The 25125-nt window shown below is 46.3% G+C and overlaps 1 protein-coding gene across 1 annotated transcript in view; it reads right to left on the bottom strand.

Annotated features, from left to right (window-relative positions):
• Positions 1 to 2326: 2326 nt before the first annotated feature.
• Positions 2327 to 25125, bottom strand: part of WNT9A (Wnt family member 9A) — a 56102-nt gene continuing 33303 nt past the window's right edge. Inside the window, exons 2-4 of the mRNA XM_075706100.1 lie at positions 19509 to 19768; positions 15222 to 15484; positions 2327 to 2800 (exon numbers count right to left, since the gene is read on the bottom strand). Of these exons, the coding sequence (XP_075562215.1) occupies positions 2327 to 2800; positions 15222 to 15484; positions 19509 to 19768 (997 nt within the window). The remainder of the gene's footprint in view (positions 2801 to 15221; positions 15485 to 19508; positions 19769 to 25125) is intronic.

Here is a 25125-nt window from a genome sequence, read left to right on the forward strand (position 1 = left end):
ATAATACCACATTGAAACCATAAGAAGGTCCTTCTGAAGGGCTTTACAATAAATAAATGTTCGTTCAATATTTATATATATATTTATGTGTCAGCATGCGTGTATATATATACACACATGCACACACTGAACAATAGGTTTCTAGTCAGTTTATTTTTTAAACCATTAGACAAACTGCTCGTGGGTGACTTTCAAAGCGGTGCATCTCCCAGAAGCTGCGTGACCTTCCTGCAAACTTTCTGCGTCGAACGCACCACCGTGCCTTTGCCGTGCTGGAAGGGACAAACCTCAGGTGTGGATTCCTCCTTTTCCAGCACTACCCAAACCTCCAGAATTGTACAGAAAATAAGCAAACATCAAAACAGAGACAGTACGCTTCACTTTGCAAGACCATAGCGCTATTAACAGTAACATCCTGTCCCTCCCCATGCCCCCACCTCAAGATTTGATGCCAATGAGCCAGGCTGGATTGCAGGTGTTTGTTATCAAGGAAAAAAAAAAAAAAAAAAAAATCTTTTCTCCTCCCAGTAGATGCACATGAACAGCTTAAATATTAGTGGCTACTATTTGGGGGAAAAAAAACTTAAAAAAAAAATTAAGAAAAGAAAAAAAGCTTTGAAAAATAATGGTCCATCTTTGAAAACTACTTTCTTTTGTGATTGGCTAACATCTACTAGTGCTTGAAAAACTCCAGCCAGCTTTCCTCTTTCAAGAACCAGATCTTATATAAAATTGGTGGAATTCACTACTACTGGACCAATCAAAAATTGCTGCCAAAAATGAAATAAAATGCCCTCCACTCTCCAGTGTTTCCTTAGAAAGCTTCGTTGAGGCATTCACTGGCTGCTTCCAATCCACTTCTATATGACTGAAGGATATTGCTACTTCAGGTCCTGGATTGTACGTATCCTCTTCAAAGGAAAAACAAAATGCTGAAGGTTGTCATCTATTTCACAGCGTCGGAGCCACCTACCACTGCAGTCAACTTCTGGCTTCTGTGGCCACTTGATAGTTTGTCTCTTCATCAATTGGTTGTTCCAAATCCAATAGTTGGTTACCATTTAGCAGTTGTATTTTTAAAATACAGTTCTTGATCTAGTGGTTCCAAAAAAAAAAAAAAAAATCTTAAAGTCATAGAGTTTACATACAGCTTGTGTCAAGTACCACTGCCATGGTTTAGAGTAAATGGAATGATGACCTAGTAAAAGAAAAGTCAACTCCTCCAGAGGTCTGACCCAGTCCAAAACGGCTGCTATACAAATGCAAGACAGCGCTGCGTTCCAAGATGCACTGGATTTTCTCTTGTCTTACTCAGAAACACACGTCCAAATTCAGCTGGCATAAGACTAAAAAGTTCCAGTTCAGATTTCTGAAGCAGTTACCACAGGGTGAATTCGATCAACAAGAGGTGGGAAGAGGAGAGAAAAATAAATCATGCACAAAGTGAAAATAAACCAAAAGTATCTAGTGGTTTTTTAAAAAAAAAAAAAAAAAATTAAGACAGCGATAGTGCTAAAGAAACTGCATTTGAAGAATTTGTTTTAAAAAAAGAACATGTGATTGGACCGAAGGACAGGCACGTCTGGTTTTCTACTGTCTTCCCAACCTCTTTCTTGGATATATTTCTGTTTGCAACATGGTGGACCCAACATTTTCTGAGCTGTATTTGGTGATCGAAGCATGTGGATACGGAGCTGTCGTTTAAAAGCTTACCCTCCCAGTGGGTCTCTTTGTCAGAGCCTTGTTTGCTCGCTGTGCAGAAACTCCACGAGAGGAACCATCAGGGCTGTTCCTGCTTACCCTACACACCTCTCTCCAGTTTTAGAAGGGGAAATAAAAGACCGCTTCCTGTACCATCGCATTCAAAGCAGAAAGGTCTTTCTTTTGTATCTGCCTAGGTCTCTAAGCAGTTGGGTAAGCTTCAGGAATAAAGTACTATAGGTTATTTATGCCAAAAAGAATAAATATATTAGCCCAGGAGTTCACGGAGGATTAGTGAAACGATCAAGGTGTTCCAAGGATGAATGATCCGTCAAACTGCGTGGACGACTAAGGTGAAGGTCAGCTGGTGTCTAACCCCAGTGTGACAGGCACTTATTTCCACATGGTTGGACCTCATTAAAATTCAGTCTACAGGAAAACAAAACAAAACAAAAACAAAAACAAAACAGCAACACAGCTGGGTCACCTGTACCCTACAAAGTGCTTATGTCTCAACATAGCTTTCAGATCCCAGAAGGTCAATCAAACCCTGTTTGTCTCCATATGTAGTTCTCATAGATCGCCATCGCCCGTCACCAAGGGTTGCCATCAAGCAGAAGACGCGTCAGTCTTTGCAGGTGTAAACCTCTTCTCTCTGGGTGCATTGCTTGCATTCCACGTAGCAGCACCAACGGACCTGGCACTGGCACGGGCGGGTGACCACCCGGCTCTGTGTATTGTGCCCTCGCCCGCAGCAGATGCTGTCACAGTTCTTGTCTTTGTAACATTTCCTTCCCGAAGTCCCAGGTGAGTATCTACTCATCATACAGAAGCTTGGAGAATCGTCAATGTAGACAAGATCCGTAGTCCTTGGGATTTGATCACTATGACCAGGGATGGACTTCTTGGGTGGGGAGATGTCTCCTTCCCCTGTGGCTTCGTTGGTAGTGCTGCCCACTTTGAGCGATGTCTCGTACTTTTGCTTCAGCTGCTTCCCTATTTCATGGAATGGAGAGAGCTGCCTCCAGCACGTTCGGACAGTACAGGATCCAGATACACCGTGGCATTTACAGGTTGTCTCCACTCCAGCTTTGATAACCTGTAGACACACACAGCCCCAAAAGAAAATCAGTTATGGGGGGGGGGGGGGGGGGGGCGGAATCAAGATACAGAGCAAAAAAAACATTTGCTAGAAGACACTCCTGGACCACAAAGTTGATGACAATACAAAAACTGTCTGTTGGAAGGGGACAGAAAACACGTGCTACAGGAAATACTTGTTTTAGAAGGGTCCCAGTTTCCAGGAATATGACATTTACCTGCCAGAATATTGCTTTATTAGCTAGTTAATTCTACTAGTAAGGTGTACAAAGGCTGTCTGGTGCCGGCACTCATCTACATATACAGAGTTCTGAAGCTGTGATACAACTAAGAGATTAATACATGTTTTAATACCTATTCATCTACTTTAATAAGAACAAGGAGACAAGATGTAACAAAAGTGGAAGGAGTTGGTTTAGTGAAGAGGGAGAGTGCAGCTGTAACACACACAAACACACAGGTGGGGTGGCACATGCTCCAGAACACAAGCATGGACAGTAGGAACCTTCTCCACACCACCACACACAGGATACCACCTTAAACTCATACAGCTCCCAATTAGCAGCACAGGCTTAGTGGAAACATGGTTAAGCTGTGCTGTTTCCACCAGTAGCAACTAGGTATAGCATCCCACCCAGTTCACTTTGTGACTACCTTCATGTAGCTGAAATTATATATAAGTCCTCAAGAACAACAGCCTGAATCATCACCACCAGAAGCATTAGCTCCAAAAGCATCCAGGTAGCTTCTGCCTCTCCAGCCTGTGTTCAGGATCCTATTCTGGAGTGTGGCAGCATGTTCAAAAAGACCTGCCAATTTTTTCCTGCTAGCAAAGAAAAAGCCTGCATGTGCTCTTAAAAACAAAGAGTGCCATTGCCTGCTGGCCAAACGCATGTTTAATGAAGCACATTTTCATGCAGGGTATAGCCCAAGGCTGCCTCAGTCTCCCCTGTGCCCTCCCTTTCTCTGAAAAACTAAGATGTGAAGAAAAGGAAAACAGACCCCTGCATGAAGGGTTCAGTAATTCCAGGTGCTTTAATGCAGCCCCCAGGATTTACTCTGCCTGTGGCACCAGCTGTAGGCAGCTTGGAAGCAGAATCTGGCTTCTCCCACAGAGGGTTTCAAGGGGAAAAACGTGAGATTGGGGTTGATGCTGCAGTGAGAAGTGTCCATCCCAGTGGGTTTAGCCCTCAGCCCATCAGGCAGTGACCACCGGGGACTACAACAGGGCTGGTGGCTGCAGAGAGGACTAGGGGAGCGGTCTTCAATTTTCAACCCGAGAAAGGATGTGAGGCAGTCACTCTGCAGGGAGATAAAGGGAGGTTAAATTCTCAGTTCTGGCCATGGGAACAGACTCCCTGCACTAAAGGCTGCACCATCTGCCCCATCATGAGCAAGCAGGAGCTGCCCCACGTCAGGATGAGGAACTTCAACTGCTGCCTTGATGCTTCAGCAGCACCTCAGGGTGAGCGGATCTTGAGATTTTACCAGGCAAGACAGTGAGCAAGGCCACAAGTGTTTACAAAAAGCCTGACCCAGGGGTGGAAAATTCACTTGGCTAAACACCGTGTAGGGATTCTGGTGAGAGGATAAAGGGAAATGGCATTACACATGCTTTCAGGGGCTGCTGTGCCCAAATGTTTATACAAGCCACCATCCAGAAAGAAACATGCTGCCAGGTTCAAGTCCCAGGCTAGCATAAGTTCTATAATGTACTGGCAGAACCTTCTATAAGGTGTCCTCAACTAGGATGGAAATGTATACTTTATTGTCTCCACAAAAAAAAACAGAGCACTTATGACCAAGGTCTTCAAACTCAAGGTGGAAGTGAAAGGAAAGACATTTAAACCTTTGGGAACTCAAGTGGATTATGTCCCTCCAAGCCAGGACTCTCATGTTAAACTTTGTGCCTGCTTATGCCTCTTGACTGCAACTATCAACGGCAAGGCTTGGTTTCAAATCCTTTCTTACATTAATTATTTATTTTATTTGAATTGTCAAATACTTGCAGTGGGTTTTGTAATGAGAAATTAGGCTCATCTTACAGATCCCTAAAGGAGGGAAATAACTTGTTCAAGATATGAGAAAGTAAATGTATATGTTTAATTTCTTCTCAAAGCAAAAGAAAGTCAGACTCCATATAGGAAGGTGTCCAGATCTTGCCTGGGGATAGGTTGCATGGGAATAGCTCTCTTCAGACCACAACAAAGTGTAAACACAGAAGGAAGAGAAGAGCCAGTGGAACCACGGTGTTCACATACGAGATGGAGGGAACAGAAAGAGAAGGTTATTTTCAACAGAAAAAGCAGCATGGGAAGGAGAAGCAGTATCAGGAAAGGAAGAGAAGAAAGCAATGAGAGAGTCAACAGTTATTCACCTTAGAGACAAAGGTGGTAAGAGCCCCCCAGGTGCTGTGAAGGATGCTTGGGAATCCTCCGTGGGCAACACAAGAGCAGACACATTATTTGGACAGTCACAGAAAATGTGCATTTTGTCCACAGATTATAAACAGATATTTATAGTTCTAGTTCTTCTTTTCCCCCCTTCCCCAACAATAGGGTATATTTTGACTTCAGATGGGTAAGGTATAAGCACCCCTTAAAATAGCAAGTTAGAACAGAGTCTGTTTTATAGAGCTGCCTCCTGTCAAGGTACTACTGAAAATGCCCTTCCTTTGGGTATCTATGGTATCTGAAAAAGAAAAAAACAAAAAAAACCCAAAAAAACAAAACCCCTCCCCCTTCTGTCCATTATGGCATCTGCCAACATTATGGCCTTATGACAGCAGAGGACTGGCTCCCGTCCATTTCCTGACCATCCAGTTCTTAATTATTTGGCTGCATGAGTCCTGCTGAGCACCATGTGCAAATGTGCAATAGGTCATGGACTCAGAATTGGGGTCTGGCCCAATCCTGATATTACAGAGTCGTTTTTAGAAAGACACTATGCATAATACAGCCTTCAGCAAAGCCTGGCCAATGGTCACACTTCATTCCTGCGACAGCCAAGACCTTTTCAAATGCAATCCAATAATACACAGTAGCATTCAAACAAGTGACGGGTTACAGAGAGAGATGTATTACTGCTTTTAGTACTCAGCTGGGCCGGCTTGGTTAGGGGCTGTTACGCTTCGCATGCCAAAGTGTCTAGCCAACTCTGCGAGAAATCCCACAATGTTAGACAAGAGCGTACAGAACACATTTCAACACCAAGGAAAAAAAAAAAAAAGCCCTCACCCATACTGTCCCTCATGTAAAGTCACATTTCACTGGTTGTCCAGAAGTGAGAGCTGAGTTCATGTGAAACAAAGCTCCTATACCTGATTTCACGCCCAGACCATCAGCAAACTGGGCAAAATTGCCGAGATACTTGCAGAAGGGCTGCACACTGCAGTCATTCATCAGTTCAAGCTTTTCTCAGCCCTTCCACCTCCCCCAACCCATTCACATCTGCTCCACCTGGAAGAGGAGATGACCACCATTGTACAGGAGGTGGGAAAACAAGAAACCAAGAGGAACTGGCTCGGCTGGGAGACACGCTCCTGCGCACAGGCTTGGCTGGATTTAGAGGCGGTTGAAGGAGGCATGGTCGTGAAATGCAGGAAGCGAACCTGGACACAGGGCTGTTCTCATCAGCAGCCACCTCTCAGCTCAGTAGGAGAGCTGACATTGCAGGTGCAGTATATCCAAGGCACCCACATGGGGCTGGTAGATATGGCACAACATGTGTTGGAAATCCAAACCCTGATGGATTGACCACTAGCAGATGGCAGCAGACCTGCAGACAGGAATAGGCATGTAGGTTTAGGCACCTGAATCACACCAGCCAGCCAGGGTCGACCTCGCTGAGGCAGATGTTTGAGTTTAAATGCCCGCATTTGAGAAACACCTCTAAACTCTCGTCTCACTCAGCGAAGCCAAAGCAGGCAGGGGATCCTACAGTGAAGCAGACACCTGCACATGCTCAGCTGAACAGCTCTCCAGGTTCCACCAACTGTGCTGACCACATCTCCACTCACTAACAGGAGCCTAGGGACCCAGCTCACACAGAGGCACTTCAATTTCTTAATAGGTATCTTAAGCTATTTAAGATATCTTAAAGCATGAGCAGAATCCCGCCCTCTGGGACAAATTCAGGTGCCTAAATATCAGCATCTAGCATTGTTTGAGGTACTGTAAAACATTGCACTTCATCACCAGCTGACCCTCCAGAAGCATAAATGTCTCTCAAAGCGTACTAATACATATATTTAGGTAGATGAATCCTATTCTCCTTGTCTGTGTTTAAACAGTGATAGACAAAGCCCCTACTGAATCCCAGCCTGTTTTTTTCCTGACCCACTTGTAGCTCCTTGTTAACCAGTGGCTAGGACAGCTCAGATTTTGTGCACTGGTGGACCAAAGCATAAAAGCTTTCCATTGTCCGCGTTCTCATGAACGTACCAGTTCATGAAATCCAGCATGTGGATTTTCATACTGTGCAAGTGCGGTGCATCCCAACTGCCCCATAAACCTGCTCCTTGAAGGGCCAGGAAGAGCTCAAGAATGTTATGAGGCAGATATAGTAAAAATCCTAGAAAAATTTCTTCCCCAGCCAGCCTCCCCTGCTGCTGTCAGTCACGATGCAGCTACTCAAGGCGATGCGTGATGGAGAACTGCTGCCTACAGGCCCCTAACCACCCGCGAGCCAAAATGATTCTTGGCAAAGCCCTTCTGTTTCCCGTCTCCTTCCCCAGCTTCCACAAAGACCTTCCTCCTCTTGTTGCAGACTCCTGTCAGAGGCAATTAAATGCACCTCATTTCTCCAGGAAGCAGAGCAAGACTTATCCAAGTTAGCAGGTTGCAGTGCTGCAGAAACCTTTCCTGGCTGGGCCCTGGGACAAATGGGTAAATGTCTAGATCTTGCTTTCAAACCTGGAGGAACTTCCAGGATAGAATAACTTACCTTTTATTACCAAAAAAGTCTAGGGTACACGAGGCAGAATAAAACTTTAACCCAAGCTTATCATTTCAAGAGCCATAGGTAGCTCCTGTTTTCTTTTCAAGGTACATCACAGTTCAGAGACTGATCTGCTTCCATCCTACCTAGACTTGAACTTCTCTTGAACACACACGGCCTCACCACTTTATTAAATAATCACATTTCACCTACACCATGGTAAGTCACGACATGCATGCTTCTATCTTGTCACAGATGGGAAGCAAAATGTATTAGCTTAAATCCAAAGCACAAAACATTTCATGCTCCCCATGGGCTAAACACCATAAGCTACCATGCATCAGAGCCATAGTAACTCAGGAGTAACAACACAAGTGTGCATTTGAATCATTATTGTGTTATACGCTGTAGAGAGCTTCTACCATGAAAGCAAAGTTGAACGGAGACAACCAGTGGATCAGGGATAACATCACACATTGAAATTATGTCCTCCCACTCTCCTCTGAACAACCACCAGTAGTCTCACAAATAGGAGAGCAGTTTGGGAGGAAAATAAAGCTCTTTGAGCAAATTAGTTCATTTGACTTAAGGAACACAAACTCCCATTAATCTTGTCATGAGAATACCAAATACTGACAAAGGCACAATGAGGAAAACAATTATGATAGAGCAAGACTGACCCGTCTTTATTGGTGCTTGCTGCTAAGAGGAAATTAGATAGCACTGCAGGACCGCCTGCCCAAATGGCTTTACAAGAGCCATAGGGAAAAGGGATCACAGCAGAGCATTGCTATGCAACATGTAATCCTTCCTCACAACAATGGTTTGCTACGAAGCTCAGACTAAGTGCCCCCGTAATGATCAGTCTCAGACATGCTGCAACACACAATTTCTCAGTGTTTTAGCTGAAACGCTGAGGACAGATTCCCATTCATTCCCAGCTGGGTCACGGGGCTCTGGCGGTGGTTTTCAGACAACTCTTGTCTGGGCAGCAGCAGTCCGAAGCGGACGCACAGCCGTGGGAATTCCTCGGTTATAGCTCCGCTGTCGTCATGGCTGGTCTGCAGCTCCAAGGCTTCAAACCATTCGCTATGGTTTGGGGGAGAGGAGGGAGCAGATGAACCTCCTTAGTGTCAGCTCATCCAGGAAAAAGCCTGCCCTCGTCTTGTCTTACTTCAGAAAGGGCTTTGGGATGCTTCTTTACAAATCAAATCTCTTCCATCCTCTATATACATACCTTTCTTCAATTTAAATAGGCTTAGCTATTCTCTCAGCTCAAGTATTAATGTTTGTTTGGACAGCAGCCACGGTCCCCATTTCTTCAGTGCCCAAACGACTAGAAGACCAGACTTGTCCCTTTGCCATTGCCATTGGTTGAATTATAAAAGTTTCATCGATTGTTAGAAGTTTTCTTTTCTTTTTCCTTCCCTTTTTTCTTCTCTCTTGTTAAAAATAGCCCTTCTTTTGAACCCCTTCTCAAACTGCTTTTTCAGAATGCTTTTCCCTTTCCACTACCCTTCCTTCTTTAAAAATATGAACACTCATATTTTAGTAAAATATGTATTAAAATACCAAGACTTAAACATAGAATAACATAACCCTACTTTAAAATGAGAACTTTAAAAGTATTATTTCTCCTTCAGTACTCCTAGTGTGCTTCACATGTTAAGAAAGCTCCACATAAACAGCTAACTGCAATTACTTATTGGGACTTATGGGACACAGCAAGCAATTTTTTCCAGAGTGTTGATTTCCAGGCCTTAGAAAGACTTTGGCTGAGCCAATCTCAGCCTGAAAGAAGGAGGGGAAAATCCAGAGAGCATGCTTATGCATTCCTACCTGTCATAACCTGGAGCAATTAATACTAGCGGTGGCCCTGCAAACTGCTCTGTACATACAAAGTCAAGAGCTAGTCCCAGAGAGGCTGCTATTTGCTAGGTTTGATTTGTACCTCGGTAAAAACGCGATGCTAGATTTCTCACTGCAAACGCACCCCCTAAAGAAACTGCCCAAAGGATGCATTATGTCTTTTTTTTTTTTTTTTTCTATTCACCAATTGTAATAGTAAACTCAAATGGATTTGTCTCATCAAAAAGAGCAATTATTACACTTTTTGAGGGTGCAGAAAAACAGAGGGATTAGCATTTAAGCTCACCTGTTCAACAAACTCTGGAGTTTGACTGGAATCATGTTTGCTAGTAGGAACTAACTGAGACAGGGTGGGCAGTGCTTGTAAACACTGTCTCTGCAACAGGAGACCAGGGTGCGAGTCTCTGCTTTGCTATGCCTGTGTGTGACCTTTAGTAAGTCACTTAATCTTTCTGGGTCTCAATTTCCCCTCTGTAAAATGGAGATATAGAAATGAAGAGGGTGGTATGCTCTGATAACATGTTACGTGATAGCTCGTGAAGTTCCTCAGACAGATGATAGCTGGGCAAAACATCTACCTGATATGGAGAGTCCGTCTCCAGCGCAAGAGGCACGCTCAGTGCTTGAGATAGATCCCTGCCAGCACCGCCTAAGGGGAAAAGCCATTCCTTGCATGGACTTCCAAAACAAGCAAGTCAACAGCAAGGAAAAGTCCATGCACCTCCCACTGTCCTCTCCAGAGCATCCCATGTGGTTTCAGAGATGCAGGCATAACATGTCTCAGGATGGGTCTGGACCTGAACCCTACAGCAACAAGGGTACCACGGATCCTTCAGAAACGCGCATATAGTCTACGCAGACCGAAACACATGGGTTAATATTGTGTGAAAACAATTAAGGAAGCCTCATGAAGGGAACCAGTTTCAAAGGGGGATATTGCCTGAAAAGAGACCATTCAGGAGGGAAGAATTTTCTTGTTCTCCATCTCTGCCCTCCCATAGTTTTGCACTAAACACTCTTGGCTCTCAAGGAGACGGTGGTTTACTCCTGACTTCAGTGTCCTGAAGGCAAAGACTTGCTTGTGTCCCTCCTTCTGGTAGGATAAAGGGAAATGGGAATGAGAACATGACAAACTTTTTTTTTTCTTGGGTAACAGCAGCCCCCTTTAATAGTGCCCCTTGGATCTGTAAGACATGCTTGACCAGACATACCTCTGGAAGAGGTCAGCACTCCTGGGATTAAGAAACTTAGCAACGCTCCAGAGAGGGAGTTGGAAAGTCATGTTTAATGATACTTTGCTGAGAAACTGGGCAAATTTAATTAAAACATCACTTACTCAAGCCCAGTGGAACTAATTGAGTGCTCTAATATTCCGACTTTTCATTAATGGGTTACAAAAGAGGGCTGCACTTGTGTGTACAAGGGGGGAAAAAAGGGGGGAGGATATATAGAAGAGAGCTTTAGCAAGGCTGCCTGTGCTTCATTTAATATAACCAAGAAACTTCATTGCTGGCAATGGAGCTTTAATACAGTTGACTTCTCTCACCACCACCGCCCCCCATCCCCTTGACACATACACACATCTCCCCCCAACACACACCCTCTCCACCCAAGACCCCTCTGAAAGAATAGCTGAATGAGCGAGAGTAGATTTGGCAAAGGAAGGGAAATTGCTTTTTTAATAAGTGGTCTATTCAGAGCTCCTACTTTTCAATAAAGAGAAGGCTGGAGAAGTCCTGGTCTAATTACCTCATCCTCACGCTAGACAAGCTCGCCCTTTCATTAGCGATTGAGGTCATATCATATAACTTTGTGAGCCATCACAGGCACAACATGTTTAGTGATTATTTCATTGGTGGCGACAAAATTACAGTCAGCCCATCAAGGTTGTAAAAAAACCAGAAGAAAGTAAAAATTAAATGAGAACGTCTACCAAGAGACACTAAAACTAGGCGGGATAGGATAATGTCACCCTTGCAGAAATACGCAGATTATTTACTGGTGTGACACCATGGAGAAACTGCCCTGCTGACCAGAAGGGTATAGGGTTGGTTGCCAAATCAGTCAATTAAGCACAATTCCTTTTTATGCTGGGTCTCAAGGGACTTTTTATCCATTTTGCCATGGTTGGGAGTAATTAGATGGGAAGGATTATATGTTGTTAAGAATCAGTAAGAGACCACCAAGCTTGCACTATATCTTTAACAGATATTCCTCCACTCCCTCAGTGAACACACACGTGCACATCCATACATACACTGTAAATAAGCCAACATAGGCTTGCAATGTGCAAGCTCCTGTAGCAAAACCACATACTGGAAAAGAAAGTCTCTTTGTCCCTTCTCAGCCCAGTCCAAAGCAGCCTGTAGTACAGCAGCAAAGGTTTCGGTTCATGCATGTATGGCTTCACTAATAGACATAAAACCTGCAGTTTGGTTAGAGGAAAAAAACACAGCAGGTGCCGAGCAGGAATTCAGGAGAACTGGCTTCAGTCTCCTGCTCCATCATCAGCTTGCTGCATAACCTTGGGAAAGGCATTCAGTGTGCATCTCAACTCCTGCTGAAAATGACCATAATCATCTTTTTGGAACTCACAGGAGCATTTAACACATCAGAGGCCATAAGAGCATCTTAGTTATACGAGTCCTCCAGTTCAAAATTGTTCAGTTCCAAAATGGAACAAATCGTGGTTATCTGCACTCCTGTATTGCCTTTGATTCACATCAAATCAAATCAATGTGTGTTATTGCCCAAATAACCAAACTGGGTTAGTTCAAAGTGGTTTCAGACTGTCATAGCCACTAGGTTAGCATCTCTTGCTAGTCAACGTTTGGAAAGTCTGTAAGGCAGCAGTTAGTTGATGGGCAGCTTCTTTGGAGAAAGGCAAGTAGAGGAAGCATGCTGAGTTCCATATTTAACCCGCTAACTTCATCAAGGAAAATATTGATAAATTCAGCAAAGGAACCCAGTACTTCCTGCTGAGGAGCTCTCATCCTCCACCAACACTGAACTGGCAGTGGGACCAGGAGGAAAGCACCAGACTGAACCTGGTATTAACCTACACCCAGGTGCGAGCAATGTCAAAGACAATCCATCAACCACACCAAGAATTTCAATGCTCAGGCTTCAAATCAGTTTCAGTATTTTGAAATCTTAAGCAAGCTTTGCAAGTTTTGACCTTGCAATTACAAAGGCAGCCCAAGTCCTCGTCTCTGACTCGAACATCTCTCATCATCTTCTTAATAACACCATATTGTGCCAATGGTTTAGGTCCACATGTCCTAACTATATAGACATATGTTCTCCTCATCATGAACCACCATCCTCCTAAAAGCTTCCTTCTCAACATGCAGTTCACTTGTTCTCTGCCTGGCTTCATGGTGATGTTGTGAATCTGGTGGGCTGCTTGACTTGCCTTTCAACCAGATTAAGGTACAATTATTCTAGGAGCATAAACAGAGAAGTCATTTCAACTGCTGCTGCAAATAGGCAAGGAAAGCTGTCAGACAGCAACACCAACTCGACAGACACGGCGTGGGTGGACAAAAATAGGAACACCGGATCACTGACCTGCAGCAAAGGTCTTTGACTTGGATTGCCATGAGGGCTCTCGGTGTCTGGACAACCGTCACAACTGTTACTCAGCTGTTTAGCTGCAGATATTACACTAGTGCTTAGAAATCACTGCCAATGACCAGAGCCTGACTGTGCCAAGTAAAGTGGAGGCAGAGGATGCAAGAGAGTCCCCGACATCTCCCCTTCCCCTGGGAACTAACTCACAGTGGGATCAGGTCAAGAAAGGGCGGGCAGAAAGGAGAGACTCACTCTCTCCAGCTTGTCCTTGGAGTTCATTTAGCTCAAAGTCACATAGACGGTGTAGAGCAGAGATTACAAATAAGGACACCGAACCTAAATCCAAGACTGAGTCTCAGCTTTATGGGCATCCCCAGTGCAGCTATGGGGCTGAAGAGCACTGCGAGTTAGGCCAAGTCCCTCAGGCAAGTTTTTTAGCCCACCACTGCTGGAGGGGAGATATTCATGGAGTTTCAAGAACATGTCAACAGCACCTAAAGCTACAGCCTTGTAGGTTTTGACAAGACTGTTTTATATGACTTGGGAAAAGGAGGAGAGTAGGGACATCTCACAGCTATCTCCAGCATGAAATCACATCCTCCATGGACCACTTTCTCCATTTTTAGTCCCATCTGCTACACAGCCAAGTCCAAAGAGTTGGGACAGGCCTTGGGAACAACCAACCACAGGGATTAAAACAAATTTCATCACCCTGCAAAGCCTGTTTCACACGCCAAAGAGCTGCAAACAGGAGTTCAGAGGCACTGAGCCTTTTAATCCAGAGGCAGAAAAGCTGTCAGCCAAAGCCAGACACCAGCTAAATCCAGGATAGTTCTAATCCTGATCTCAGCGCTGTCTAGGAGCATCTGGTGGTGGGGAGAGGGGGAGAGTTTGCTGGCCAGCACTCACTGGTGGCTTTCTCCAGTGCCCCAACTCTGTTGCGAGGAATGACATTTTGTGCATATGCACAGGAACAACTGAGCTGGGGTGGCGATTCCTAGAATGCACAACTGGCTGGGCTGCATTTGCCTGGGAAACTGGAGACCCAGGTCCCCCATCCCAGCCCCAACCCTCCATCCAATCACACTGACAATAACAAGGCTCAAGGGCTATTTATAACCTTACAGTATGTCCCCCTTCGAGGTTGGCGCAATGAAACACTGATCCTAGGCACCTGTGCTGGCCAATCTGAGGGATTTTTGTGTTCGAGCAACTCTAGGCTAGGTACAGCCAAGCAGATTATGGGAGAAGGTGGAAAGCCCCTTCCTTTCCCCTCTCTTGCTGAGATGACCCAGCAATTGCAGACGCTTTGTCCCTTACATCAGTTCTGCAGGGAGGCCCCCAAGCAGGAGGGTAAAGCCTCATGGGAGGAACATGGAGTAAAGACCAGAGAGCCTTCCAGCTGAGAGGGTGGGAAAAGAAAAAACAACAGAAAAAAAAGGAGGGACTACACACACAAGCACTGTAGAGCTGCAAACCCAGCAGCTCTACGCAGAGTGGAAGGCTGCCAGAAAATAAGGCTGAAGGGACTTTTAGGACTGAGGTCAGAGAGGAATATCTCCACCCTGGTTCCCTGCCAGGTGTTTGTCCAGCCAGTTTTAAAGAAACCTAGCTACGGAGATGCTACACTATCCATGCTCTACTGAACTACTGCAAGAAAAGCATCCCTCAACCTGTCTGGCAGCAGCATAAATCCCTTCCTCCTTGTCCTACCTCATGTAAGCTTGGAGAACCTGCCTTTCCATCCCTTTGCAGTGTAAGGCCCTCTCTTCCCTGTGGAAAGCCAGCAATGTTGCCCAGACCTGGACCATCCTGATTCTTTCCCTCTGGTCTCCCTCCAACGGTTTTGCACAACTCTTGAAGCACAGTAACAAAAACAGGGCATAGTCCCATAATTGAGACTTCACCCCTCCAGAAGAAGGATCACTCCACGTATTTTGCATCCAACACTCCTGTTTCCACACCCAAGTGCAGTACCTTATTGCCCCCACAAACCCCACAACGGCTTGAACCCCCACCCCGAGCAGTCTGCAACACACCTTCATGCCCACAAGGTTATTGTGGAAGTCCACCCTGGCTCGCAGGTCCTTGTTGGGCTTCCTCCCCAGGAACTCCTTGACAAACTTGTTGCTGTATTTCAGGTTGTCGCCGCAGCCGCCCCACTGCCAAGCCTCACGGTTCTCCAAGTCGGGGGCCTCATCGCAGGTGCAACGCTCCATCCGCCCCGCGCTGCACGCCTTGGCCATGGCGTGCGTCAGCCCCGCAGAGGAGATGGCATACAAGAAGGCTGTCTCCTTAAAACCTGCAGGAGAGAGGAGACTGATTTAATTGTAGCTGAAGCAAGATTAAAAAAGAAAAAAGAGGAAATCAAGGCAAAACCTATTGTGAGAAGAGTTTGAGCAAAGTCAAAGCATGCCAAGCTCTACGCGCATCATGGATGGTGGAGAGGACACAGTGAAGAGCAAGGAACGATGGATAGAGGTGTCACGAGCCAGGATTCAAGAATGCAAATGAAGTCTGGCCAGCTCTGTGGCTGTCACTCTGCGGACAGTCTCTGCCTGCAAACAGAAAGAGGTGAGCAAGAGTTGGACAGGCCATGAAGGTATCACCACCATGTTACAGCAATACTGCTACCAAGGAGACACCAAGTAGCAGGAACCCATCATAGACTTCCAGTCTGATGGTTGGGGTAGAAACCATGAACACTTCTTGTTCTTCCTTCTCCCCATGAAAAAAAATTACTGGGTCCTACTCCAGTCCAACAAAATTGCTAACAGAAGGCACCTGAGGGCTAAGCACACAGTGGCCAGCCTGTCACCCAACACAGCACCTCGCTCAAATGCCTCAAAAAGCAGTTTATACCTCAAACCTTTCACACACAACCCTTTTTTACACCTCCATGCTCACCGACAGGGATGCAACAGCATCCACTCCCCCCAGTAGGTACACCGAGGCCCAGAGAGACCCATGATTTTGATCCAAATAATAAAAGCCAGAAATAAAAAGCAAACATGCCAGTATTTATAGCTCCTTGTTCTCCAACTATGGAAGCCATAAACGACTGCATATTTGAGATGCAATTCCAGAACAGCTTTGGATCCGACTCAAGAAATCCCCCACTCAAAAATAACACAAGTAGATGGTGACAGTAGTGGATATATCTGTAAGCTGGTGTGTCAACCAAGGACATGCAGAGACACTGCCAGGTCATTTTTGGAACTGTTCCTTGGGAGGTTCATGGTAGTCCAAGCAAGCTTATGGGGCACTACCCTGGCCCATCCCCAGAGCCTGCCTTCCCAAAGCACTCCCAGGTGCACAGGGCTGAACTTCAGCAGAAGACTGATGAAAATCCAGCTGGGGAGACTGAGGTTTGGTCCTCCCAAGGGGGCTGACTCAAACCAGACTGTGGTAGGAATTGTCCGACCATTCCACTGCTCACCTGGAAAAGAGCAGGAACATTTCCCTCACTGGAAGGAAGGTTAAAATACAAAAGGCTCAACTCCACACTTGCCAAGGACACCATAAAGAGTGGCCAAACCAAATTTGGAGTTTTTCCCTCTTTGTTTTCTCCCTGAAGTTAGACCACATCCTCTGGCACCCCGGAAACACCTTCAGCATTGCAAACTCTCTCATTGGGAGTGGTGGGAGAATTCTTTACTTAATTCACCCAACAAAAACTCATGTGTGTGCAGACCATTTAACTCCTCTGGGTAGAAAATGCCTTCTTTTTTTAGAAAAAGCTTTCATCTTTTGTAGGCTAGTTCAGCTTTTTCTAGGTTACACCCTAGGTCAGACCGCCCACACGCCTGTCAGAGGGATACCACTGCTTGAGAGAGATGCTCCCAAGCCTCCATGCTCCTGGGTTGTAGAATCGGCCTCTTGCCACCACTGCTACTTGTGCTATGAAATGCAGAGGTACCGGTGTGCTAACAGAAGGTCCTCAATGGAATAGGGCGTGCAAATTCTCCTCTGAGAGTCTAAGACACTGCAGTTGGCAACAAACAGCCTGAATGTGGTCCGGTTCAGTAGATAGCCCAGATCTACAACCTGTTTGAAGGCCTCCAGCTTTAAAGCACTGAATTCAGAGTGGTTGTGAAATCTCAGCAGCAAGCCGGTGCCATGCAACCACAATGCATACCAGCTTTGACAGAAAGTTAGAAGGAATGGTTTATTTGCCAGCTTCTCCCCCTCCATCAATCTCCCCATCAGCTTCAGCTCTACTCCTCCCGTTCTCCATCCCTGAAAGCCTCACAAATTCCTGGTGCCCATCAGCACGGGTATCATCTCGCCCACAGGCAGCTCAGGCAGCTTCCAAGCAAGTCCATGTGACATTTGGCTCTGGCCAGATTTAAAGCCATCTCCGCCACACACTATTTGATTGCACCAAGATATTTTGTAACAAGATAATGAGCTTTAAATCAATGCAGGCATTCTAACCCCCAGTGCATCGACAGCCTGCCATCCGCGGCTATCCAGTTTCAGCCATTTCCAAAATTGTTCACAAGTATCCAAAGAGGATAACAAGTCCCTTAAACAATCCCCCTGTTATTTTAAGAAACGGGCTGCATCAGCCCAAGTTGCAAACCAGCAGCCAGGCTGTTCTGGTGACCAAGTGTGAAAAATGGAGGGAGAAACTTTTCGTAAGTGAAATGAGGTGGTGGTGGTGGGGGGGTGTCCTTTTTTTTTTTTTTTTAATTCCCTCTCCTTAAAAAGCTGTAATGGTCCTGGAGGAGAGGAAGCAAGCCCACAACAACGTATTTGAATAGCTGTCTCTTAGTGGGTGATACATGTGCCCCTTTACCCTGGGGTATCACTTGCTGCAATGCTGAACCAGGAACCAGCAGCTCACGGAGAGGAGGAGAAAGATTTACAGGGCAGCGTGTTATGCTGCAGGAACAACGTCTGAAGGATTTACAGCATCGGTGGAGAGCAGAGATATTGCAGGGGCATAAAACATGGAAGAATGAGACAGCAGGCAGAGCCCTTGCAGCCCTCAGACCTACCATTTATTACTCGGGGTCCTGACAAAGGCGGGGGGGAGAGGTTCTCGACGATGTTTTAAGGCAGCTCAACTTCAGGCTGCTTCGAAATGCCCCTTGCCGAGGGCTGCCCATGGGGACAGGCACATCTGAAGGAACAAGCTATGGCCTCCAGGTGTCAGCATGAGAAAGTGCTTGGCTTTCCCAAGGCGCCACTAATCCAGGGACTCCTCTGGCATGCAGGGATATTTTTAAATGTCTTGCAGCTCCGGCTGGACCTCTTGGGTTTCATAAGGACTTTGCTTGTTTCCACCGCAGTCGGTGACAGTGCATTAGTTAAGCCCCCGAGCTTCTGAATTACTCCTTCTCGCTAATTAGCGAGGGAGGGCGCTTTGCAAACCTCTGCTCTTATCTTCAAGCACATCGGACCCTGGGTTTCTAGGTTCAGCTCCATCGCTGTGTGTGGGACTTTCTGGAAGCCACTAAAGCCCTCGAGACCTGTGCAGGCTACCTGTAAAATGGTCCTGCTGCATCGTTAGCTTCAGTCCAGAAACAAGAAGTGGGTTTTACTAGGAGGGTGCAGAAGACTGGACTATACGAGGTAGCACAAAGGAAGGAGATAAAAATGCCACCTGCTCCTTGAATATTCCCTTCTCAGCTTCTGGTCACCTCCACCTGAGCTGCTGGGAAGGGGTGTGGGAATTACCCACCAGTCACATCCAGGGAGCTTTGCCTTGGGTAGAGCAGTAGCAGGACACACAAACATTTGCAGGTTTTGCCCTGCACTGTGATAGGGCTCCCCTTGCCCCCACTAACAGGGCAGCACAGAATAGTTTGGTTTGCCTTATTTCCCTTAACAAGGCATTTTCTGAATTTCTTTCCTGAAAGGTTGACATAATAAATAGGAAAAAAAAAAAACCCTAAAATAAAAAAAAAAAAAAGGGACCACTTTGGGAATTTCAACACCTTCCCCTCCAGCAACAGCTCATCTTCCAGAAGAACTGAGGAGCAGCCATAGCGACTGGCTGCAGACACATGCACGAACATCTCCAGCCTCCAAGGAGAGGAGCCATGGCCAGCAATGGGAGGCGGACAGGGGTTGCTTTGCTAGAACAAGCACCTAAATTACTGCCATATGGCACATCCTTTGCCTGCTGTGCGCTTTCATGGGTGAGCTGAGCCTGGCTTTGTCTTTACCTTCTATGAGCTCTTTTTGGACCTCTGGGGAGGTGGTGACCCGCCACTGGCAAAGTATGCACCAAGATGACCACTCTGCAAAATGCCAGGGAAACCGATGGGTGCAGGGGTACCAGCACCCCTGACCAAGACCCCCCCAGCTCCGCTCACCTCTCTTCAGCAAGCTGGCCCGGTAGCGACCCTCGAGAGTGCAGTTCCAGCGCTCAAAGCGAAACTGATACTGGCACTCCAGCGCGCTCATGCTGATCGCTTCCATCAGGGTCTCAGCCACGCCGGGGTCCCGCCGGCACATCCTGCGCTGCTTCTTCTCCAGCTTCAGGCGGTCACAGACTTTGTAGTGGGCTTTGACGGCAGCTTCCTCCATTTCTGAGGTCAGAGGGAGGATGGTCAGGGGTTCGTTCCCCGTCAGCCTGCGGAGGAAGAGAGGGGCACAGTGGTGAGGACAGAGAGATACAGCCCATGGTTGAAATGGGGCCATGGTGGGATCAGTCTCTGCCTGGCTGAGCACCCATGCGGACTTGCCGATGCCTGGGCAAGGAGTGATTTTACAGCAAGGCTCTCTGCCTTGTGTGTGTGCAAGGTGGGAGCAAGAAGAGAAGGGTAAGAAGCAATATTTGGATTTATGTTCTCCACCAGCTCTCACAGAGCTTGTTTGGACGTGAGACCTTGGCAATCTCCGCCACAGGACTGTGCTGAAAACTGAAGTAGGGAAGGAATGATTGAAGGTGCCTAACTGCATGAACTTGGGAAACTAGCAAAAACACAAGAGCACTACAGTCACTCTCCTGTGCATAAACAAAACAAAACAAAACCCACAGCAAAACAAAACATTTTAGCACATCAAGCAGAGGGTGATTTGTCCCACCAGACCCCAGGAGACACACCAAGAAAGCACGTACAGCCACCCTCCCCTCAGCAGAAGAGATCCTTACATAAAACCTAGTGAGCCACAGCCTGAGGCTTGAGAGCAGGATACACTTTTCAGGCAGCACTGCCAAAAGCTTTTACAAGGGAGAACAAGCTCCAAACCTAAAAAATGACCTGAAGAGATACGTGTCCCATTGCCTTCTCCCCTCCCCTGCCTTCTCCGAGCACAAGGTCCTTGACTCTACAATGTGCAACAAAAGAAGCCAGCGTACTGTTCCCGGTGTCAAGTGACGAGCTGCTGGAAAAGGACCAGGCTGGCATCGGCCCCGGGGAGCAGAGAGGCTGCAAGAACATCTGCTGGGCTCATGAGCAGTTTGTTGGCCAGGCTGCCCGCACCCCACTCTCCTGGCTCTGCCCTTTTCCGGCCAGGTGCCAGTCCACGCAGTCAATGGGAATCACTATGTAGGGTTTCGAGGGACCTGAAGACAAGTTTCTCCAGCCAAAAAGGAAGAATTGCTTAAAGCCAGAACTGAAAACACGCTGGAACATTGCAATCCTGCACAGGCAAGGATGGGTCACAGGCTCAGACATCCCCATCAGCGCAGGACCACTGGGGTAAATGGGGTGGAGGGCACAGGAGGGGAGCACACGCTCACCCCTTTGCTGAATGCAGATGGATCCTGGAAACCCTTTAAAACCCCACCTGTCCGACAGGAGCAGTGGTTTGTTGTTTCTTTTTTTAATGAGGATTTCTCTCTAATCAGTGGGATGCGTTGTGCCAGGAGCACAGTCCCAAGAGGGCAAGCAGCTAGGATGCTTTAACTCCCAAACCTCCTTGCACAATGGGCACAAAATCCTGACCTGAGTCACAGCCAGAAACATCCCATACAGATCCAGTCATTACTGATGATTTAAAGAGATGAGGAAAAAAAATTGCTGGGTTTGGTTGCTTTTTGTTGTTTGTTTTTGGTTTTTTTTTTTTCTTTTAGGAGAACAGCTATGGGCAGGGAAATGTTTTCCTTCAGTTACCTTCAAAAGTATTAGGATTTCAAGAAAATAAAACCTGCAGTAGTAAAAGTGAAGTCACAGTGATTTGTGGGAAAATGGAAAGCTAGCGTAATCACTGTAAGTTTAAAAAGAAAACCAAAACAACTTTTTCCCCAAATTCTGCTCCCCTAAAATGATAAAAATATTTAAAAGGCCAAACAGCAAGCTCCATCTGAAGCACTGACAAATGTTAACCCTTACGTTTTTGCTCTGTCTGGACTGGGACAGAGCGCGGACTCAGGCTTGACTGCTCCCCGAGGAGACAGGACGTCACCCAGCCCTGGTGCCTCATCAACTGAAGCCCCAAGCAGGCTTGTTCATGAGAAAGGTGGCTTGGTCAGAGCTTCACAGGAGTAAAGAAAATCTCCAGGACATTTGTTCCTGGCCTTCATCAATACTTCTGCTCTGAAGGTTCATTCCTGCAAGCTTTCACAGCTGATGCAAGAGATATCCTCATATGACAAAGGAGCGAGAGGGAGGCATGAAAGCATTTTCTACAGCTCCCCCTCTCCAGTTTACCTTTCTGACTGAGCAAGTACTGTTCAGCTAAACATGCTGGAAAACATAAGCTCCGAGTATCATGTAGCAGATGGCTATCGCAGTGAGGAGGGATACAGGAATTGATCCTACAGCCAAGATTTTTGCGGAGCAATTGGCGATTTTCAACCCCTTCCCCACCCTCCTCCCCCTTAGTTGCTTGGCTTTGAGATACTTCAAGGTGTAGTTGCTGATAGCACAGCCCAATTGCATGCATCTCCAAAGTGAGCCCCAATAAGAGTCACCTAAATAAAAACACAATAAAAAGCCAGGGGTAGGCGGAAGGTAGAAAATAGGATTCATGGTGCTGCACAAAGCCAGAAGACAGTCTTCTTGCAGCCACTTAGAACTAGTGGATGGAAAGTCATGGGAAACAATCAAAAATTGAAGCATTAAAGGACCATTTGTCAGCAATGTCCATTTTCACTGCTCAGTACAACAGGCTTAGGTAGAAGTTCACCAGCTCCGGTATCTGCGACACGTGGGTAATGGCCACGGTGAGCTGAGAAAGCTGGGCCAGCACGCAGACACCCACTTCCCCCCTTCCTGAGAAAACAACCCGAAGACAAGACACCAACACGATGTTCTTATAGCAAAGGCAGAACACCACCTTTCTCCACCTCCTGTTTCCTGACCCAGCTCTGCCCTGTCCTCACCCATTAGAGGAAAGTGGACATGAAAATCCAAACCGGTAAAAAACAAGTCACGCAATATGCTGAACAGAGACACGTCCATCATTGCCTGGCTTGTTGCTCGGACTAATTTCACTGGCTTTCACGCTGGTCTGAATCAGAGCGAAGCAAGGGAATTAGGAAAGCATCTCCGGAACCTCTCTCTCTCTCTTCCTCTCCAAGGAGTAAATTTAGGGGAAAGGGGCTTCTCCTAGCCAACAAGCAATGAAGCTCTTCCAGGTGAAGACCTCCATGAGCAAAAGCAGCACACGTGCACGCACACATACGTTTTTCCCTCCCCAGCGCTGGATGCGTGCCCATTTCAGCAGGGGGGTGGACTGATGCAGCAGCCCTAGCTCTGCACACACGTGCCAGCAGCCCCAGGAAGAAGGGTGAGGTGGCATTTTTCAGAGCGTGGCATCAATAATAAACAAGCACAGGCAGAGCCAGGGAGAGCCAGTGCCCCCACCTGAAATGCTGCCTTGGAGCTGCCGCTGCATGGAACCTTTATAATCCTATAAAGCCCTTTTATGCAACCTAGGCTGAGTGAGGTCCCGTAAGGCAACGGTGTCAGAGTCGGATGCCTTCTCAGCTCCTCACAAAGACCAAGCTGTTCCCTCCAAGGAAATTTTTGGGAAGGGGGGGGTATTTTATACACACCCAATCCACAACTGTTACAATTAAACTGCCAGCCAGCACTGTGCAATTGTATTATTTTGGATCAAGGGGGCTGAGCATGAGATGAAGATGTGTTTGTCCCCTAGGAACCTGGAGAGAGACCAAACAGGTCATTGCACACAACCCAGGAAGCTTTAACTCTCCGGAAATTAACTCTGGCCTCTACAAGAGCAATAGGAATCTACAAAGTCAAGAGACTGTTTCTGCTTCAGACTTTGACCTAATCTTCTGTGCGCCTTGCCTGACACTTGCACTGTCCAGACCTCAGGAAGGACCTGGTTGCTCAGTGCCATACCCACCTAGCTGAGAGGAACCTTTACAACATCATTTGCACCATTATCCTTCCAAATCTCCTTCCAGTTCAATCTGTCACTAGTTTGAAGCCAGGAAACCAGAAGGTTTATTATCACCAGCTGTAAACAGCAAGACCTATCCAGTTTGCACATACACTGCTGGTGGCATTCTGCTGCCTTGGTTGTGAACTTCATGTCAAACATTGCTAATTGCTTTGCTCTCCTGGAGTTCAGACTCCAGTCACCCAGGCTTGGGAGAAATCCCAAACACAGCCCCTGCCACAACACAACTTACACCGATAGCTGCATAGCCAAGTTTTATCTGTAGCACCATGGAATTACTGCCCTTCCAGAGAGGCAATTCAAGACGGGTCCTAATTTCAGCTCGTCTTGGAAGTCAAGAGTTTTTATGACCTCATCAACTCACTCTTTCATCAGTGTCCCTGTATTTCCCTTTAACTGGGGATTTTCCTGATGAGAATTTCAGGGGGACGAGACAGAAGTAAAGCACCTGCACAGACCTGTGAGTGCACTCTCATTTTTCACATGCTCAAGAGTTTTCTTTGCAAGTGCCACCAGACACGAGCCAAGGTGAGCTGCTTTCCTGCAAGGAAAGACTTCTGCTATAATCTCCTGGAATGATAGGCCTGCTGAAATATTGCATTCCTATCCCGGCACTTCCTTCTGTCAGGAGATTTATCTTTGGTACATCCGTACAACGACCAAATTGATTCTGTTTTCATTTTTTACATGAATGTCTTTCCTGCAGTATCGCTACTTTTCCAACCCTTTTTCTTCTCTTTGCACTACTTCTTTTCTTTCTTTTAATAATTAAAAAAGTTTCTGAAAGTTGACAACTTTAACGTTAACCTTCTTCACTGCAATACCTAAATTAATGACTCCACAACTCAAGGAGTCAGACTGAGTTATGCTGGACACCAGGCCTATATATATTTTTTTTTTTTTTTAATCCAACAACCTTCAGTTGCCCTCTCTCCCACCATCACACTCCCACACTGTGATAAAGCTTTCCTAAATTGATTTACCATGGTCCCCCCATCCCACAAAGGCTAATTGCTATTTGAAGTATAAGAAGCCAAAAGTCCAAGAAAACTCTGAGTTCCATGGTGAGTGATGAAGACTTGATATTTGGAGCAATAGCTGGCCATTGAAGAATCAACAATCTCATTCTGCACTGTGGTGTTTGGGGTTTTTTAAGTGTTCACAGGTACAAGTGCCACCATTATGCTCACACTGACTCAACATCCTTTGGAGGAAACAGTCTGAAGAGCACTCACCCTCAGCTCTGCTTTTCCCAGAGCTGTCAGAAGCACTGGTGGACCCTCAGATCATTTGGGATCAGAGAAGGCTTTCTCCTCTTTTCTACTAAGTAATTAGTTCTCTATTTTCTTTCTACCCCTCCAAGTCAGAGCTGAGTTTTTTTTGCTCCAAGACTCATTGCTCACCCCAGCATTCATGTCTATTGCTGCCTTGCTTAGACTACAACATCCAAAGCCACACATGCTAGTTTCAAAATTCTCTGCCATTCTGAGCTACAAAGCCTAAGGTTTCCTACTTTGGCTAATGTAGGCACAAGCAAAAAAAAAAAAAAAAAAAAAAACCCACATCCCCTTAAGTCCTTACTAAAAAATAGCGTAAAGTATTCTCCAAACC

Source organism: Pelecanus crispus, chromosome 2 (genome assembly GCF_030463565.1).
Source record: "Pelecanus crispus isolate bPelCri1 chromosome 2, bPelCri1.pri, whole genome shotgun sequence".
Classification (NCBI taxonomy): Eukaryota; Metazoa; Chordata; class Aves; order Pelecaniformes; family Pelecanidae; genus Pelecanus; species Pelecanus crispus.